General features: G+C 39.1%; 1 protein-coding gene across 1 annotated transcript in view; it reads left to right on the forward strand.

Moving 5' to 3' along the window:
* VEPH1 (ventricular zone expressed PH domain containing 1) overlaps nt 1-20,729 on the forward strand; it is a 266,803-nt gene extending 246,074 nt beyond the window's left edge. The window contains exons 13-14 of the mRNA XM_013965131.2: nt 13,677-13,813; nt 19,152-20,729. Coding sequence (XP_013820585.2) covers nt 13,677-13,813; nt 19,152-19,388 — 374 coding nt within the window. The 3' untranslated portion in view covers nt 19,389-20,729. The remainder of the gene's footprint in view (nt 1-13,676; nt 13,814-19,151) is intronic.

Raw genomic sequence — 20,969 nt, forward strand, 5'->3', positions numbered from 1 at the left:
AAAAATCCTCAGAGACTTGCCTGTTAGTGTGTATTGTCAATCCCATCAACCCCACATGAATGAGAGAATAGAGATTGAGCAAACAGATCGAACAGAACAGAATCTACTTCTGGAAAACCAAACAAATCCCTCTATCAGTAGTCCTCGTGTCCTGGAACTGCTAGTGCCTATTAACAGTAAGAGTTAGTCAGCTGGACTGTCCTAGAACACATCTGGCTGCCTATTCAGTCTCATTCTTTTAAAGGAAGAGGAGGAACTAAATCATCACTTCCACTCTTGTTTCTTGAGACACATGGGATGCCTTTGTTCTTACATCCTACAGAAAGCAACTCAGGGACGTCCTGGTTTTGGCACTTCGATCTTTGGCACTTGTAGATCTGAGCGCTTGCCTAGGTATTAGTCACTGGATATTTGGACACTGAATGTGATTGTCCGTAGGAGGTCTCCTTAGGCTATGAAAGAGAATGAAAGAATTTTTTTCAGATAGCCCTCAACCATCGATCATGATTCCTCTTTAGAACTTGATTTCAAATGTTTGTGCTATAAGAACATGCTGTCCATTATATCACATGGGGGCAGATACAGATGATTTCAAAATGCTATTAGGATGAGAATGGGGCTTCCCTGGTGGCTCAGAAGTTAAACATCTGCCTCCAATGTGGGAGACCTGGGTTCGATCCCTGGGTCGGGAAGATCCCCTGGAGAAGGAAATGGCAACTTGCTCCAGTATTCTTGCCTGGAGAATCCCATGGACGGAGGAGCCTGGTAGGCTATGGTCCACGGGGTTGCAAAGAGTCGGACACGACTGAGTGACTTCACCTTCACCTTATTCGGATGAGAAGGGCCTGTCAACAGATTTTCTCCAGACACTATAAGCTGGTGCCAGCAGGGTGGCTCTCCTTTGCCGAACGCCTTCAGCTTAGGCTAGATGGCTTTCCACTCCAGATGCCAACATGAAAATGGGCTAAATGAGGTCATCTCTGAGGACTCAGCTAGTAGGATGTAAATAGCCTTGCGGGTCCATTAACATGAAAATTTTCCATTTAATTTTAGTGCCAACTTTCACAGAACTTTATGGGTGACATGAGAAAACCCACTTTGGATTTATACAGTGGCTGGATTTGTCTTACGATGCCTTTCCTCCTACAACGTGTGGGCATGTTGTCTTCCCTGTTAAACGTAGTTGGAGAGCCAAAACCAGTGCAGTGGTTGGGCAGGGTAACTTCACATCTTCACACATATATACTGTTAATGACCCAGTAGGTAAAATTGAACCCCAGCCTATTTTTTAAAGATACTTTGAATTACATAATGACAAAACAAATACCTGCTCAGCACCTCAGATAAGTTACTATCCTTATCCTGAAATCGTTTCCCTTTCCACTCTTCCCATGTGCCTGTTCTGTGACTCTCTGTTAAGCTTTTCCCACACTCACATTCTCTCTCTCTCGCACATAGACACACACATACGCACACACGTGCATACACATTGGCAAACATGGACAAATCACCCCGACAGAATAAACTCCCTCCTCTGTGTCCTTTTGTTCTCTGCCCACACCTTCTATAGTGTTCATGGTGTGTTGCCGTCAGTCTCCTCCACTAGACAGTAAACTACAGGAGGAAGAACCATACATTATTATTTTTTGTATGCCCTCCCCAGTATCTGGTACTTGTTTAACAAGTACGTGGCATATAAATGGATGATGGAATAATTCATGGATCGTGTAATGAATGCCAATAGGAGAAATAAGACTTGTTTTGAAAAATAACTTTAAAATCTAATTCTTTCTCAAAAATAAAAAAATAACAGCTTACTAAACTGAAACCATGAAATAGCAACTTTTGTAAAGTAAGTGTTAATGAGAAGAAATGTTGCTCTGTACAAAACTTCAACACCATGTGGATACCCAATTTTAATATTTGGCCAAAAGGTTTCAATACACACATATACACAGACTTCATAGCCAACTTGCTAATAACCTGTGAACCTCTATGGAACATAAGCTAAGTAGCCTAATACCCTTCAGGGGTCTATTTTTCAACCAGCATCACTATCAATCTTTCTGCCTTTCCAAATTGGGTCAACAACAATCTTATCTTGATAGAGTGAAAGTATACTTGCAGCAAAGCATGAGTCACCCTGTGGTTTTCCAGAAACAAATCATCAGGCATTGAAATGTGTCTTTTTATACTAAGAGAATAAGCTGAGTCAAGCCAAAATACCAAGGAGAAGAAGCATGCTTAATTTTTTGTGTGTGGATATTAGTATCCTTTTCTCCATTTACTTTATTTTTTAATATTAATGTATTTATTTTAATTGGAGACTAATTACTTTACAATATTGTATTGGTTTTGCCATACATCAACATGAATCTGCCATGGGTGTACACGTATTCCCCATCCTGAACCCCCCTCTCTCCTCCCTCCCCATACCATCCCTCTGGGTTGTCTCAGTGCACCAGCCCCAAGCATCCAGTATCATGCATCAAACCTGGACTGGCGATTCATTTCATATATGATATTATACATGTTTCAGTGCCATTCTCCCAAATCATCCCACCCTCTCCCTCTCCCACAAAAGACTGTTCTATACATCTGTGTCTCTTTTGCTGTCTCACATACAGGGTTATCATTACCATCTTTCTAAATTCCATATATATGCGTTAGTATACTATATTGGTGTTTTTCTTTCTGGCTTACTTCACTCTGTATAATAGGCTCCAGTTTCATCCACCTCATTAGAACTGATTCAAATGTATTCTTTTTAATGGCTGAGTAATACTCCATTGTATATATGTACCACAGCTTTCTTATCCATTCATCTGCTGAAGCGTGGTTTAAAAAGGCAGACCAGAGTGAATACATCAGTCCCTATCACTATACAGATTTACAGTGACATTGATTTAAAGAATTTTTACATAGTTTTTAAAATTAAAGCACTTAAGATCTCTTAAAAGAGCTCTTCTTCCTCCAACTTAAACTCCCATGGGCTCTTAAACACCTGCAAGTGGCTTAATGTCTCCTTTCTCTTCACCTGTTGCCTCTTGCCTCTCGCTTCCTCTGTAAAGCCAGAAGAGCTGTCACTGTTCACCCTGTGTTTCCTTGCCTCCTGCTCCTCTTGACTCAACCCTTCCTATCCGGCCTCTCCGCCCATTGTTTCTATGGTCATCCAGGTCATGCAGATTCCAGGACTGGATGTGTTTCAGTCCTTCTGTCACTTGCCTTTAGCAGCCTTCGATTCTGGTGGCCAGTTCCTCCTTCCTCAAACATTTCCGCCTTTACCTTCTGTGACAGCATTCTTCAGTGTCCCTGCTACTCTAGACACTCCTCAACCTCCTTTCTGGGCCCACCTTCCTCTATCCAGCTATTCGTTACCAGTGCACACTTTTTCCCATCACCATAACTTTCTCCCTAGTCAGTCTCCACGGGTCTGTGGCTTTAGTAACTTCTTCTGTGACAAAACTCTCAAATGTGTATCTGCCCTTCTCTGCTTGACTCTTCCAGCTTGATAATTCAAAGACATCTCAAACTCAGTTTATTTAAATTAAAACTCATAAATGTCCCATCCTTCCCCCTAAAAAAAAACCCACCTGACTTTCTTTCAGCATTCTCCACTTCAGTAATTATAATATCACTCATTCTGAGGCATCAGCCAAACACCCAATTCCCTCTCCCCACCCCTATCCAGCCTGTCGCCCAGTATTTGGATTTCCCTTCTCAGGTGCTTTTAACTCTGTCCACCTCTCTTCATTGCACTACCATCACCTCTTGCCTAAAATGATGGCAGTAGCCTCCTGACAACTACTTGGACCTTCCAACCCCCTTCCCACACTATTGCCAGAATGACCTCTTCAAAGCACAAATCCTGGCACCACTCTCTGTATAAAAACTTACAATGGCTTCCCACAGCTCTTAAAGACCAAACTCCACATCCAGCACCTGACAGCCTCCCATGCAATGCCCTCTCCTAGCCTCTTCAGCCTCACCTTGTCCCCAGTGCCTCTCCATTCTGGCCAGAAAGACCTCCTTTCAGTTTCTTATACTCCCCACACTTCTTCCTGCCCATGGCTTTTGGATCTTTCGTTCTCCTGCTAGGAGCACCCTTTCTCCCCTCATCACCTAGTTAATGTAGATACTAATGTTCCCATTACAACTCAGATTCACTGCCTTAGGGAAGCTTTCTGTAACCTAAGGTCCTCAAAGTATTTCAGACCTCTCCTTGTAATACTTGTTATACCCATCATCTTGTCTTTTGTCGTTGTTAGTTTTTTTGTTTGGTTGATTTTGCCTTGATTGTCTGACTACTGTCTGTTTCCTCTAGTAAACAAGTTCTGTGGAGGGAGCCCCCCTCCTCAGCCCCTAGCACACAATAGTGAAAGTGAAAGTCACTCAGTCACATCCAACTCTTCGTGACCCCATGGGCTGTCCATGGAATTCTCTAGGCCAGGATACTGGAGTGGGTAGCCTTTCCTTTCTCCAGGGGATCTTCCCAACCCAGGAATCCAGCCCATGTCTCCCACATTGCAGGCAGATTCTTTACCATATGAGCCACAAGGGAAGCCCCAAAATACTGGAGTGGGTAGCCTATGCTATAGATAGTCAATAAATATTTGCCAAATAAGCAAATGACCAATTTTGTATCTTCATAGAAAATTTTCAGTAAAATTTTTCTTAGGCAAGTGGTGACAAAAACCAAATTAATGAATTCACAATAATTCATTTTAAGAGAAAAAAGGGAATCATATGAAGGCATTTTCAGTGTATCTTTGTGCCAAGTATATCTTTGTTTAAGCAGTATTTTCTTAAATAAGTTCTTCTCAAAAGTACTATGAGAGATAATTTTATTTAACAGAGAGTGAGATATCCTGTGTGTATGTATATATATATATCAGATACAGTGTTATAGTTGATATGTTACAGGTAAAACTTCCAATGCAGACATTGTAAAAATTCTATTTATTGCCAAAAGGTTTGAGGCCAAGTGTTCAACCACAACAGATGGAGTTTGTGTTAAATAATTCTACAAAAACAGTATAGACACTCCTTAGAATGCTCTTAAACAACCAAGAATGTACATGCATACAGGTGGGACAATGGCTAACACATGTGCAACTTGTGGCAGGCTTCCCTGGTGGCTCAGCAGTAAAGAATCTGCCTGCAGTCCAAGAGACACAGGAGACACGGGTTTGACCCCTGGGTTGGGAAGATCCCCTGAAGAAAGGAATGGCAACCCACTCCAGTGTTCTTGCCTAGAGAATCTCATGGACAGAGGAGCCTGGTGGGCTACAGTCCATGGGGTCGCAGAGTCAGACGCAACTGCAGCAACTGAGCATGCATGCATGCAACTTGTGCAGCTCAAACAAGAAGACTCTCCTTATCACAGGGCCGGTGCAGGTATGAAAGCGAAAGTGTTAGTCACTCAGTCATGTCCAGCTGAGTGACCCTATAGACTGTAGCCCGCTAGGCTGCTCTATCCGTGGGATTCTCCAGGCAAGAACACTGGAGTGGGTAGCCATTCCCTTCTCCAGGGGATCTTCCTGACCCAGGGATCGAACGCAGGTCCCCTGGATTGCAGGCAAATTCTTTACTGTCTGAGCCACCAGGGAAGCCCCGATACAAGTATGTCACATCTGTTTTCCTCCAGCTTTCCTCACAGCTCTATAATGTCCAGGCAGTGCAGGAAAGCACTCAACCTTTAAAACCATCTAACATCCCGCAGTCAGATGTCAGCAATACGTATCCATGAGATCATAGAAGTGAGTTGACAGCATGGGACCAACATGGGAAGAGTGTATGGAGCCCTTTTTTATTTAATGTTCAAGAATAAGATTGAGCAGTTCTCTCCATTCATTTCTACCACCCCTGATCTTTTCCCATTGGTCCGTGTCAGTCATTACTGGGCAAGTGTGGGCCAGTATTATTTGGTAGGTTCCCATAAGAGACCCAAAGGTGACCATACTTAACTTTTCAGAGCTATTGAATAGGTTACCCTCTTGGCAGGTGGCCTTAGAATTTTTGTTTCACTGATGAACAATAAATAAGCCAAATTCCACAAACATGGATTCTGAGCATTTTTTCCCTGTAACTCTATTAACCTAAATCAAGGACATGCATATGATCTTTTTATAACTCAAAAAAATTTATTAATTTTTAAATGAAGGATAATTGTTTTACAGTATTGTGTTGGTTTCTAGCAAACATCAACATGAATCAGCCATAGGTTTACCCGTGTCCCCTCCCACTTGAACATTCCTCCCCTTCCCTTCCCATCCCACCCCTCTAAGTTGTTACAGAGCCCCAGTTTGAGTTCCCCGAGTCATATAGCAAATTCCCATTGGCTACCTATTTTACATATGGTAATGTATGTTTCCACGTTGCTCTCTCCATACGTCCCACCTTCTCCTTGCCCCTCCTCCCTAGCCGTGTCCATAAGCCTATTATTCTCTGTGTCTGTGTCTCCATTGCTCCTCTGCAAGTAGGTTCTTTCTAGATTCCATATATATGTGTTAGTATATGACATTTGTTTTTCTCTTTCTGACTTACTTCACCGTATGATCTTATACTGCTATCCTATTCTTTAATTTTATGGAAAGTTCATAACAATTTTTTTCCCACTACTGGTTTTGCCGTTTTACTATTTTGGACATTGTATGGCCTATTACTGTCATCTACCAGGAAGCTACTATCATTTCTTAGAAGTTCTTGAGCCATGTTAGAATCAGCTGGGGATGCTGTTAAAATGCAGAGTCCCTCACCCTACCCTAAGATTATGAGTTCAATAGGTTCAGGGTGGTGCCTTGGAATTTGCATTTTAATAAGCCAGCACAGAATTCTGATATAGGTGTTCCTCAGAACACAGATTGGGAAACACTGCTCTACAAATTTATAAAATAGTAGTTCTAAAAGGCTTTTTTTTAAGAACAATATTTCAGCAGTTAATAGAGAAGCCTAGAAAGCAGGCTACATTTTGATGGGTATGAAATTACTGAGAAAGGAAGTCACTTGGCACTCATGAAAGTGCCCTCAAACGGCTGCTGGCAAATTGAGTTTGCCGGCCTGTTTTTAGACCCCACACATCTTGTGGGATGTTACAAAATCAGTGCTGGATTATGCCTCCTTGTTTATTCACTACTGGTAAGGAAATATGGGCCTCTAAACACTGCCTGGGTAGTCATATGAAATATGCCATTCGTTACGATCCTTTGTGATTTCAGAAACCACAGACACTCAGTCTACTGAATGTGGCTCCTAGGGCCTCCTCACTTAGTGCTTCTGCCCCTCTTTAAGTGTGCCCTCTATAATCAGAGTTGGGTTTATTAGACCTGGCACACACACAAGAAAATCACTAAAGCCATAAAAGGGAATTGGAATAAACTTGAGACTCTCAATACATGGAAAGAAATTCCCCACAGACTGTATAGGAGTTGTAATTCTCAGAAGCAGTCAATTCAAGGGAAATTTAAAAAAAAAAAAAAAAAAGGCATACTTTTTCTCAGTTCTTATTTTAAAACTAAATATTTAAGATTTACTTATTTCTTCAAGATTATGCCTTCTTTTGAAGGTATTTGTCTTTAATAATCAGGAAAAATATCTGAGAATTCAAATATCACAAATTAAATTTATGACAGTCTTAATTTGTGCATAATGCAATACTTTTAAGACAAAAGTTGCATGAGCCAGAAGCACACAGTATAAGGAACTTCTGGGTGTGGATAGTAGTCAGTACAATGTGAATAGTAGTTAATGGCGGTGGGGGTGTCAGCATCTACTGTCATAAGAATAAGCAGGAAGCCTGGGATAAAAGGGAGCAACCACTAATGATGTGGAAAAGATTCCTAACGCAGCCCAATCCATTATTGGATTAGCTTGAAAATGGCCGTTGTGATGAACAAATGGATCTGTTACTCAAAATTAGAAGAGTTCAGCTCCTTTGGGGACTCTTTGAATTGCTTGTCACACCTCAAGTTCAAAGCCTGCACTCCTTGAACTCTAAAAGGGTTTATTGTCTTACTCTGAATTCTTTCACCATGCCTAATGCTTTAATACAGTATAGATTCATTACATCCTTAATTGGAGGGAAGGAGATAGGTTTTATCCTCAGGCCATTAGGATATGGTATTTATAAAAACCAGCTGTTCATCGTTACAGTCAGAGAAGATGATGACCATGATAATGATGATGATAACTACTATTTGTTGACATCTTATTAGATAGCAGGACTTAGTTAAGCAAGGCTACTGTTAACTTTTACAGCATTTTGTGTGCCTTTATTTATGGTGGTTGATGTCCACTTGGGGGGTGTATGACTTAAATAGCAAAATTTCGGTTGAATTTCAACCCCTACACCCCCCTTAGCTGAGTGCTCTTAGGCAGTGAACAACCTGCTCGGTGGCCCTGTTGTTAAGCATGACGTCTCCGGAGAAGAGGAAACTGAAGCTCGGTAAGGCTAAATAACTTGCACAAGACCAGTCAGCCATTAAGTTGCAATGTCTGGTCTTCGGCTAAGATCTGATTCCAAAGTCATTGCCCTTACCCCATCAACTCTCAGCCTAGACCAGAGAAAATCTTTGGTACAGCCCTATATGGTTTATTATAGCAAGGAGAAAACATGGCGTCCAACACACTATGTTTAACTCAATTATAACTGGCTAAAGTCTGCACCAGGTGAAGCAGTTGGTAAAGAATCTGCCTGCCAGTGCAGCAGACACAAGAGACACGGTTTGATCGCTGAGTTGGGAAGATCCCCTGGAGTAGGAAATGGCACCCACTCCAGTATTCTTGGCTGAAAACTCCCATGGACAGAGGAGCTTGGCAGGCTACAGTCCATGGGGTTGCAAAGAGTCAGACACAACTGAGCATACACACACACACACATACAAGGATACAGTCACAATTGCAATAAACCTTAAAGCAAGGTGGAGACCTTAAATTACTAAACTCTTGTGCTCTTGAGTTGTATGACTACAGAAATTCTTATTTTTCATTATGTTCATTACAAAGCATTGGCTTTCACTTTGCCTGATGTCCAGGGATCTTTAGGACTGGTCTCTCCTTGAATCTCACCCCTCATCTCTTGCTTGCCGATCCTACCAGGTTCCCATCACTAAGAATAAGTGATAGTTTCTGGAATGCATTGCATGCCCACTGTCAGCCTCAGCCCTTTGCAGGTTATTTTCCTTCTTCTTTTTTCAGAATATCCCTCTTCACTTCACCTTCATCACTGCCATTTGTCCTTCAGAATTCAGCTCAGACACGTATACTCCAGGAAGCTTTCCTGCTTCCTATCCCCAGTGTAGAATAGGTGCCTCTCCAGAGTGTTCCAGTCTCCTTACCTCTGGCTTTCAGTTACATTCTGGCAGGAGATCAGAGGGAGGGAGCAGAGTGAGGTCTGCTTATTTATTCCCGACTCCCTCCCTGCTTGGTCCCTGCAGGTTGACCATGTTGTCCATCCACAGCTCTCGTCAGGCAGTGCTTTGCATACAGCCCCTAACTGTTCTCTTCAACTTCCTCGTCAGCCAGAGGGGTGTTGTGCCCCCTCCTGGCTCCTGGCCCCAGAGCACTAAGGTGCCTTTCCTACACCGTGCCCACATCTGTGTAAATAGTCCCTTTGTTAAGTCCCTTCAGTTGCCGAGCTTGAGGTGCCCCGTTTCCTGCTGTGACCATGCCTGATCCACAGCTGATCCCATCTGGTGTCCAGAAGGCTTCCTGCCTGTGCCGGCTGGACCCTCACAGGCTCTGGGCCTCTGATTAGTCCTTAAGGAAAACAAGATCTTTAATAATGGGGATTCAGAAGAACTTTCAAATAAAGTCCAATATGACCTCCCCTATGATTATCTGATACCCAGTCTCTTTCCTGGATCTTACACCAAAAAAATCTTCAATTGCCTACAGGCACTCCACCCCCACCCCGCTGCCACCTTCAGCTCATGACTTTGACCAAAGTGATTGCTTTACAAACGTGCTTCTGAGTTCTTTGATTCTTCCAGCTTCTTCAGGTTTTTTATTTTCATACATTTCCTCTTACATGTCATTCTTGTTACCCCAGTCCTTCTCTGCACTCCTCCCGTGAGTTCCTCTCTCCCTTCTTCAGCAGGGACCCAGCCCTCATGTCACTCTCTCCCAGCTAGAAGTAGAATTTTCTTTCTTTGAGTTCTGTAATGCTTGCCTTCTATATCCCAGACTCTACGCTGAGTTGTCAAATTTGTAAAATGCTTTATCTCACCACGAGATGATAAACTCAAGCTCTCTCTGAGCTGGGCTTCATGACCCCCTCTCAGATCCAAATGCAGTGCTTACTTGTGCTCAAAATTATGTGTGAGATGATTGGATATGGCTGATAAATCAATAGAGAAATATTCCTTATTGCTTTAAGGTATCTGTGCCTGACGTGATTCACCAACTTCTCGTTGAGGAAGACTACCATTTTCAACTTTCATCTTTTATCAACATAAATGTTGTCAAGTCTTGGTCCACAAAAGGAATACAATGAATATATAACCATTTGTATTAGCATTCTCAGATTTTTAAGTTGATAAACATGGAATGGGTTCCAATTACACTAGATAATTCAGTTTAATATTTCATAAACTGAATTATTTTTGGTTTATTTCATAAACAAATATTCCATAAACTGAATAATTTTCAACTAACTGATAATTTATAAAGGAACAGTTGCTGGTTGGTAGAGAATGTCTTTTAGCCAAACTGTGATGCTTTGAATGAAATAATGTGTTAATTGGCACTTGAGAAAATATTTCAATATCCTGTATGCATTACATGCAAGCAAGATAGTTTTAAGCACATGATCATTTCCTCATAGTCTCATTTAACATGTTATTTTTCAAGTGGAATATGATCATCCTTAGAAAGAATTAGTTTCCCATTTTGACCATGAAGACACAACAATATCATGTGAGAATTATTGTTCACCAGGACGATGACAATAGACCTATTAAAAGAACACATGGCTGGTAACACACTATTGCCAGACATAATTATTTTTTAATATAAATTTATTTATTTTAATTGGAGATTAATTACTTCACAATATTGTATTGGTTGATTTGGGAGAATGGCATTGAGGCATAATTATTTTAAAAAACTTTTTTTAGAATCTAGGATAGCCACTGGGGGGAAAAAATAGTTTTTCTCTTTTTTTGCCTTTTGAAACTATTTTAAAATTAATCCTATAGGTACAAATAGCCTGACTTTTAAGAATTACCTGAAGTTGACTCTGATTCCTAATTTAAGGTCCTAACATGCGGCTAGTTTAAAGTGCTGCTGAGATTTCCTTCCTAAAATCTTTTCCATGGACTTTTCCCTGGGATCCACTTTCACTGGAAGTGAAAATCTACAATGAAGTCTTCTTTGCTCAGCAGCATTTCTCTATCAGTCTTCATCCTTTCATTTTCCAGTAAGCTTATCATTTTCTCTGGAGTCTCTCACAATCATTGTGAACATGTGGGTCTGTGGGTATGTTATTCCAGCCACTTCATGTCTCAAACATTTCCTTCGACTATTTTGGTCACATACGCTTGAAGTGAAGCATTTGCACCTGCCTTGAGATTTTGATCTGCATTGAGAAGTTCTTGTAGCTAATTCCCAGTGTCAGATTCAGAAGGAGCCATGTGCTAAAATATGACCTAAATCCCAGCCCTCTAGGACCAGTAGCACTTGGGGAAGATGCGGTGTCCCAAGTGCTTTACCTGCTGCATAAAGGAAGCAAGGACTGTGTTTATGGAAAATTTAAATTTGCAAAGAGCATACTCCCTTTTCGGAGAAGGCAATGGCATCCCACTCCAGTACTCTTGCCTGGCAAATCCCATGGACGGAGGAGCCTGGTAGGCTGCAGTCCACGGGGTCGCTAAGAGTCGGGCATGACTAAGCGACTTCACTTTCGCTTTTCACTTTCATGCATTGGAGAAGGAAATGGCAACCCACTCCAGTATTCTTGCCTGGAGAATCCGAGTGACAGAGGAGCCTAGTGGGCTGCCATCTATGGGGTCGCACAGAGTCAGACACGACTGAAGCAACTTAGCAGCAGCATACTCCCTTTAAGAAAGCTCTTAATAGATGATTGCTAGCAGAACACAGATCATTTTGTTAACATTGATTGTCGATGATTCTTGTGCAATTGCTTTGCATACTATCCTCTATGCCCAGTACTAGCCACCATGGGGCACGCTAGAAAATGGGAGGTATTTCTCATCATTGAAACCTCAGATCAAATGCCACCTCGAATGTGCAAGCTCTTTCCTGACCACTTACATGCATGTGCACCAACCCCAAGTCACTCACTCTCTCCTTCATAAACTATCACTATCTAACAATAGATTTCATATATTGTTCCTGTTACTAGCCTTAATTTGGGATTGACAATGGAAGATCCAATTGACTAGTCATCAGACAAGAAGGGGGAAAAGCCAGATTAACTTTAATAGAATTTGTTTGTAAAAACTATATATTTTATTATTTTTTCCCCTGACAGTGCTGTCATGATGGACAAATACCCCATCTGAACTAGTTATTTAATCTACACTAGAAAAGAGAAATGATGGATGGGAAGGACAGGTTGTGTTCATAAGTTCAAAGAGCTACTGTCCACATTTAACAGTGATTAACAAAGTTCATTACTTTCGAGGTGCTATGAATATCAAACATTAATGTAAATAAATAAATATTGTCATACACCTCAGAAATCAGATTCTTTTACATGAATTGGAAGAGTAAATCTTACACAGTTTGTAAAACAAATGAAATTCTTCAGTTCAACATATAAACTTCTGACATCATAATCGTCTTCTGTGGTTCTGTGTTATCATACATACTCTACTTCAGTGTGAAATGAATCTATTAATTCAACAAAAATTTACACACTTCATACTAGGTATGCCTGATGTAACAATAGTGAACAAAGCAAAGACCCTGACCTCACTGAGCTTTCAGTTGAATGGTAAAGAAAGACGTTAATCAGGTAAATGCCAATAATCACCTTTGAATGATGATATCTGAGAAAAGAAACATGCCAGATGCTCTGAGAGTATATGGCAGACAAAGTCAGCTGGGTCTGGGTTTGGGAGAAGTCTCCCAGAGAGGAAGCAACGTTTTGAGCTGAAATATGAAATAATTAGTTTTTAACTAGGTGAACATTTACCTGCGAAGAGTGGAGGTAGAGTGTATGTTCCAGAGAGTGGAAAAATCGTGTGCAAGAGTGGGGTAAGTTTGTTTTTGCAGCTGTTAAGGATTCAGGAAAACACATATTTGCACTACACTGACTTTTGCTGGCAAATAGCTAAATATACTTGGTTTGTGATTGTTTATAAAACTATATTTCTAAACGTTTGTGTGAACAAAATACCATGAAACAAAGGAGTTAGGAAGAACAATGCTGAGTATCTGGATGAACCTTAAAAAACAGCTAAGCAAATGCTCTTTTCGTGAACTATATTCCTTTTGTAAATCTCAATGAGGGCTTTCAACACTTTCCCATTATCATACCTAAACTATGCATTCTTTTAGGGACAAAGGGGGAAAGCTTAACCAAATTCATAATTTTTTAGCCACTTTCCAAGTATACTTATTGGGTCTGGTTCACTGTACAATTCTGACTTTTGATCACTTGCCAAATGAATAATGAAAAAAAAATGGCTTGATTGTTCTTTTACCTTCAACAGTTATAAATCAAGATGGCCAGCCCCTCATAGAAGGAAAACTTAAAGAGAAGCAAGTCAGATGGAAGTTCATCAAAAGGTGGAAAACCCGTTATTTTACACTGGCTGGAAATCAACTTCTGTTTCAAAAAGGAAAGTCTGTAAGTTCCTCTTCCATCTTTTACACTTGTGTTTTTAAAGCCTTGACCTTTGCCAACCTGATAGGCATTTTGTCTGGAGTAAAATGGCCAATAATTTTTCCTTCTCCATTTTACAGTTTTACAGTGTCATTTTATTATACATACCTTTTTGACTGTCTGTTCTGTTCATTCCTACATAAGTTGGTTCACTGTCCTTCTCAGTTTATTATGGAAGGATTTTTTATTACCATAAGGTTTAGAAGATGAACCACAGAAGGTCTACCCAGGAATCTTGGCTTGAACACCATGCATTCTGTTTTTTTGTGGATCACCTACATAAATATGTGGCTTTGACTCTGACTTCTTTTATGATTGAAGGCTATATTTAGACATGGGGACCTGAGGAAGGGGAATAGTAGGCAGGGAAGAAGGAAAAAAGGTTGATTTATTTTAAGTATTTTTTATGTAGTCAACCAAACTCAGTTTTGTTTGGGGAAAATATTACTGTCTTTCATTTAATATTCAGTTAATGGATAGAACAGAATTCTGAAAGAATTAATATTCATTTAATATAATTTTCAATCTGAAGTAGGATGCTCAGTAAATATCTGTATTCTGAATTTTCAAGGAGAAACTTGTGAAATAATATTATATTGAAATCAATAATGCCAAGTTATCCCTTTCTTTCCAAATCACATTTATTTATCATTAAACTCTTCTCACTCAAGATCAGGGAGCATGAAATCTTGATGTACTTCTTGGCTATTTTGAGATATAATAATAATAACTTCTCAGTGCTTACCATGTGCCACAGTGATCAGCACTGTTGTTATTGCCATTTTATAGATGGGGAAACTGAGGCACAAAGAGACTGATGGGCTTGTCTGAGGATAGAGCCAGTAAGGTTAGAAAGGGTAAAATTGGAGTTAGACTCAGGCAATGTGACACCAAAGTGTGTTCTTAAATGAGTACACTGTCAAGCTTCCCATGTACATCTAAGATACAGGGTCAGTAGCAGATCGAAGTGTGTCTGGATTAACTGATGAGAGTGTTAAATTACTAAACAATTACATTTCACTAAGAGCACATGCACTACATCTTTAGGGTGCTCATTACCAAATTTGTTTGAACTTCTCAACAGAAATCAAATATGGTGTATCTGTATTATGATGAATTCTGATCAGTGTTTTTTTTAGTTAATAAAGCTTCACATTAACTTTTTAAATGAAAAAGAATATTATGATGGCAGCTATTTTGAACTCATGTTACTTTCTTCATCTGTGTGTTTTATAAAATATACAGATGGACTTTCCTGTAGCCAAAGATCTTTTTGAATGAGAAATGTAATGGTGTGTTCAATTTGGAAAGTTATTGGAGGTTTAAGGAAACCTTTTTTTAGCATAGGTTCACATTGAAGCATTTTTAAAGTGTTTAAAATGACCATTTGAACTTCCTATCTTTGTTAAAGAAATCAGAATAGAAGTTAAGATGTAGTGATTTTTCGGACCCCTTGGGACAGAGTAGAGTTAGTGCATAAGAGTGTTTTTCCTGAACTCAAATACTGACCTTTATACTTCTTGATTCAGAGCTCTTTAATAAAATTTAGAGAATAAGCTATTTTATGATTGGCTAACTTATTTGACATCTTTATCAGGAGACAATGATTTGACATTCCAGAAGTCTGACAGGCCATTTGGCTCAAATATTAGGAAATACTATAATATAGGATAGCTGCTGCTGCTACTGCTGCTAAGTTGCTTCAGTCCTGTCTGACTCCTAGTGACCCCATGGACTACAGCCCACCAGGCTCCCCCATCCCTGGAATTCTCCAGGCAAGAACACTGGAGTGGGTTGCCATTTCCTTCTCCAATGCATAAAAGTGAAAAGTGAAAAGTGAAAGTGAAGTCGCTCAGTCCTGTCCGACTCCTAGTGACCCCATGGACTGCAGCCCACCAGGCTCCTCCGTCCGTGGGATTTGCCAGCCAAGAGTACTGGAGTGGGGTACCATTGCCTTCTCCAATATAGCAAAGAGACCACACCAAAACCCCTCTCATCCTTCGGGACACTGTAACCTTGCAGTGGCCAGCAATCCAGCTGCAGCTTCAGCCACATCATAGAGGGCCTTTCTTGTAAATGAGGAAAATGTGCATTTTAAAGTAAGAACTAAAAGCTTATAGTGTTATTTTTCACTTTTGCCTTCTAAGGTCTTCATCTCCACCAAACAGCTAGGTAATGGTTTCCTTTGATTTCTTGTCTGTTTCTGTCTTAATTGATTTACTGTCCACTGGTAACCTTTTTTTTCCTTGTTCACTTCCTACATGTATCAATTTTCTACTATAATCTGATTTAAAATACATAATTTTATTACTGTCAGATACTTACTATAAACCAAATTAAACTAACAAAGTATTGCTATTATCTTATAGAGATATCTTCACTTTTCATTCTGTATATCCCCTAAAAAATTTTGAAAAATCTGCCTAACACCTTGTAGCATTTTAATTTATACAAATACTTTTATCATAAGTTTAAACAGTTGCACAATAGTGTTGTTTTTCAATAGAAAAAATACTTTCTATTGAATTGTAAATATTGTCACTTTAAAATTTAAAAATCACATCTCTCCTTTAAATGTTCAGTTCAGTTCAGTCACTCAGTCGTATCCGAACTTTAAATGTAACCAATAGAATAAAAAATACCATTGCAATTTGACACCTAACACCATCCATTTAAAAAAATACACAAATTAGCTCTTCTTTAATTGATGTGTTCAGGTTGTTTCTTTGAAATCATAGTTTTGTTCTACCATTCCCGTAGGATTTTATCCTGATCACCCTATCATTTTCGACTGCAGTAAAACTATGTATATATATTTAAATTTAGTGATTTTAATTTGTGACCATCAGTCTCAAACTGTTAAGATCTTTTATTAACTTTCAAAAATATGTTACTTATGAAAGGCTATAAGTATAATATTAAATGTAATAAATAGTTATTAAATATTAAAAGTTAAATGCTTTTTAATGCTTGGTTGAAGGACACTTCCCTTACATCAGTATTTTTTTTAATTGAAGTATAGTTGATATACAATGTTGTGTTAATTTCTGCTGTACAGCAAAGTGATTCAGTTATACATTTATTTTATATATATATATTTACCTTCTTTTTAAATATTCTTTTTCTACAATGTTTTATCATAGGATATTGAAGATAGTCCTCTGTGCTATACAGTAGGACCTTGTTATTTATCTATTCTACATCTGTTAATCCCAACCTCCCATTCCATCCCTCCTCTAACCCCTCCCCTTTGGCAGTTATAGGTCTGTTCTCTATGTCTATAAGTCTGCTTCTGTTTTGTGAATATTAGATTCCACATATAAGTGATATCATATGGTATATATCTTTCTATTTCAGACTTACTTCCCTTAGTATGATAATCTCTAGTTGCATCCATGTTGCAGCAAATGGCATTATTTTGTTCTCTTTTATGGCTGAGTAGTATTCCATTGTATATACGTAACATATCTTCTTTACCCATTCATCTGTTGATGGGCATTTACATTGTTTCCTTGGCTATCTTGGCTACTGTGAATAGTGCTGCTATGAACAAAGGAGTGCATTATGTTTTTGTGTTATAGTTTTGACCAGATATACCCCCAAGAGTGAGATTGCTGAGTCATATGACAATTCTGTTTTTTGTTTTCTGAGGCACATCCATACTGTTTTCCACAGTGGCTGCACCAAATTACATTCCCACCTACAGCGCAGGAGGGTTCCCTTTACTCCACACCCTCTCCAGCTTTTCTTATTTGTAGACTTTTTAAGGATGGCCATTCTGACTGGTGGGAGGTGGCACCTTATTGTAGCTTTGATTTGCTGTTTTTTAATAATTAGCAATGTCAAGCATCTTTTCATGTGCCTAGTGGCCATCTGTATGTCTTCTTTGAAGAAATGTTTTTTTGTCCATTTTTCACGTGGATTGTTTGTTTTGTTGTTGTTGAGTTGTATGAGCTATATGTACATTTTGGAGATTAAACCCTTGTCAGTTACATCATTTGCAAATATTTTCTCCCATCCTGTAACTTGTCTTTTCATTTTGTTTATGATTTGCTTTGCAAAAGCTTGAAAGTTTAATTAGGTCATATTTGTTTACTTTTGTTTTAATTTCCATGGCCTTGGGAGATTGACCTAAGAAAATATTGGTACAACTTATGTCGAGAATGCTTTGCCTATGATCTCTTCTAGGAGTTTTGTGGTGTCATGTCTTATGTTTAAGTCTTTAATCCATTTTATTTTTATGCATAGTGAGAGGGTGTGTTCTAACTTCATTGATTTACATGCAGCTGTCCAACTTTCCTAGCACCACTTGCTAAAGAGACTATCTGTTTCCCATCATATATTCTTGCCTCCTTTGTTGAAGATTAATTGACTGAGATGTGTGGGTTAATTTCTGGGCTCTGTTCTTCTAACATCAGTATTTTGAATTGCTCTTTTTGTTTGATGCTCCTGAGATTTTTCCAAGGTGGACAATACACCATAGAAAGTTTGGGATGAATGAAAAAGATGTTTTTCCATTGCAAAGTGAAAAAAGGGTGATTATGAATGGGCAGGTAGAGAAAGGAGGGTTGGCAAGATTCTCAAACACAGGTACATTCTCCAGTAGACAAAATGGACTCAGGGACGTTAAAGATCTGAAATTGCTTTAAAGAAGTATCTGATTCCTTAAAAAATATTCATGCTAGCCCAGCATGACGACTCTGGTGTTAAAGAGATTCTTAAGTATCTGCTTTAATGCAAAGAAAATGTAACATCATTAAATATTCCTTCCCTTAATGTTTATGGACAAATCATGCTTCCAAAGATTGAGAAAGTTGCAAAAACAGTTTAATCTACTTAAACATTGGAGCCCTGTTTATTCAATTAACACCTCTTTCTCAGAGGTAACACAAAGAAAAATTCAATTTCAGGCCTCTAAAATTATCTCAAATTCTGAGTTAATAGTACCCCAAATTGTACAGCTTCATTTTGCTCTATTAATACAGTGTTAATATCAATAGAAAATGGCTTAAAGTCAAAGAAATATGAATCAAACATTTTCCCCAGTCCCACCATATAACCATATAATACTTTTCTATAAATTGGCTATTTTGTTCTAGCTTAAGATAGTACAACAAAAAACTAGCTGCTCACTTCTTCAGTTGTTTTGATGGCTATTCAAGGCCTTAGGACCCAAAATAGCAAAGGTCTCAAGTCACATGAAGTGAACAGATTCTGATCCTCTTGGAAAATTCTCCAGGAGCCAGAGATCTTTCTATACTCTGGAAGCCAGCTCATGTTCTTTCCTTCCCATGCATTTCAGAAAGATGATCCTGATGACTCCCCAATAGAACTCAGCAAAGTACAGAGTGTGAAAGCTGTGGCCAAGAAACGCAGGGATCGCTCTCTCCCTCGGGCTTTCGAAATTTTCACAGACAATAAAACCTATGTTTTCAAGGCCAAGAATGAGAAGAATGCAGAAGAGTGGCTCCAGTGCATCAATGTGGCAGTTGCCCAAGCAAAAGAGAGGGAAAGTAGAGAAGTAACCACATATCTCTAGGGATTTGCAAGCCAATCTCATACCAGTTGTATACAACGGGCATGGCACTATCATTGTCAATGTCAAGAAAAAGAGATAAATTCACCAAGTCATGCTGTCTTTTACTAAACACCAATGGAAAAGTTTTCTCCAGGAAGCAAGACTGAAAGTGGCAGGATCCTGGTACATTTCAGATCCATATGGCATTGGCATTAACTCCAGAACAGCTTTGTGAGGCATATAAGAAAAAGAGTTATGAATGATATGGAGCCAGAAAGGGGAAAGAAGGGATCTAGAAACTTCTATACCTATGGCATTGTACATTATAAGGAAACAACTTTAAAAGATACCTGAACTGCCTGTCCTAAGGAAAGATTAGGCAATTCTGATGAAAAGTAGTCAGTAGTATTAAAAGGAAAAAAACTACAAGGAAAAGTCAAATTGGTGAACACTGAAGAAACCATGCAACTTACTTACAGACATATAATTACATTTGTCCTCTCCTAATGCAAAGGAGGCTAACACTTGGTAAAATGGTTCTCAAATTAAGCCAATTATGTAATTAAATATCTGTCCTTCATAACTCCTTGTCTGATTATTCCTTTTACATTCATATATGATCTAAAGTTTAGTTACTTGGCTATATCTCCTGCCAAGGCAGTAAGTGTAAGCTAGGATTAAACACAGAAGACCATTTTCCCCATCTTCAAAATACATGCCATTTCTGTTAAAATTTGAGATTTAAAAGTTCTATACTTTCTTTCTTTTCATTCAATATTTTAATATCTCAAAATTATAAACATGTATTAGTTTTTGCCACTACCCATAATTTAAAAAATTAAATCATGGTAGGCAGAATTCTAGAATGGCTTTCATGACCCAAATCCTGGTAAAATCTCTTCCCCTGAGTGTTGTGGGACCTACAGCTTCTAACTAATAGAATATGGTAAACAGGACAGGATAGTCTCTCCCATGATTATGTTACATTACATGGCAAAGGAAGGAAATGTTTCAGATGTAATGAAGGTCCTTAATCAGCTGACTGAGTTAACTGAGAGGATACGGTCTTGGGTAAGCCTGGCCTAATCAGATGAGCCCTTTGAAATGGTGAACAAGTCAGAGATTCTCTCTTTCCCACTGACCTTGAATAAGCTGCCATGAGTTCTACAGCTTCATGGAAATGAATTTTTCCACAAGCAGCGTGAGCAGCTTGGAAAAGGATCCTGAGCCTCAGATAAGGGCCCATTCTCCACCAACACCTTGATTTCAACTATGCAAAACCTTAAGCAGAGAACCCAGCTATACCATGCTTGGACTCCTGATCCATGGAAGCTTTTTGATAATAAATATGTGTTGTTTTAATCTATTAAGTGTGTGTGGTAATTTGTCATATAGCAATGGATAACTAATACAAAAGCTAACTTGCAATACACATACAGATTTTTTTCCTTGAAATTTATTAAACACAGCCTAATATAGAAAGGTGGAGAAAGGATGTTAAGTACTTAATACTCTGACTTCTACCCTGACTCTATTTCTAACTCACTAGGATTAGAAATACAAAGGGGCCAAGTTTAAGGAAGGGAACCACTCAATTTTAAG

The sequence above is a fragment of the Capra hircus genome, chromosome 1 (assembly GCF_001704415.2).
Source record: "Capra hircus breed San Clemente chromosome 1, ASM170441v1, whole genome shotgun sequence".
NCBI classification, from domain to species: domain Eukaryota; kingdom Metazoa; phylum Chordata; class Mammalia; order Artiodactyla; family Bovidae; genus Capra; species Capra hircus.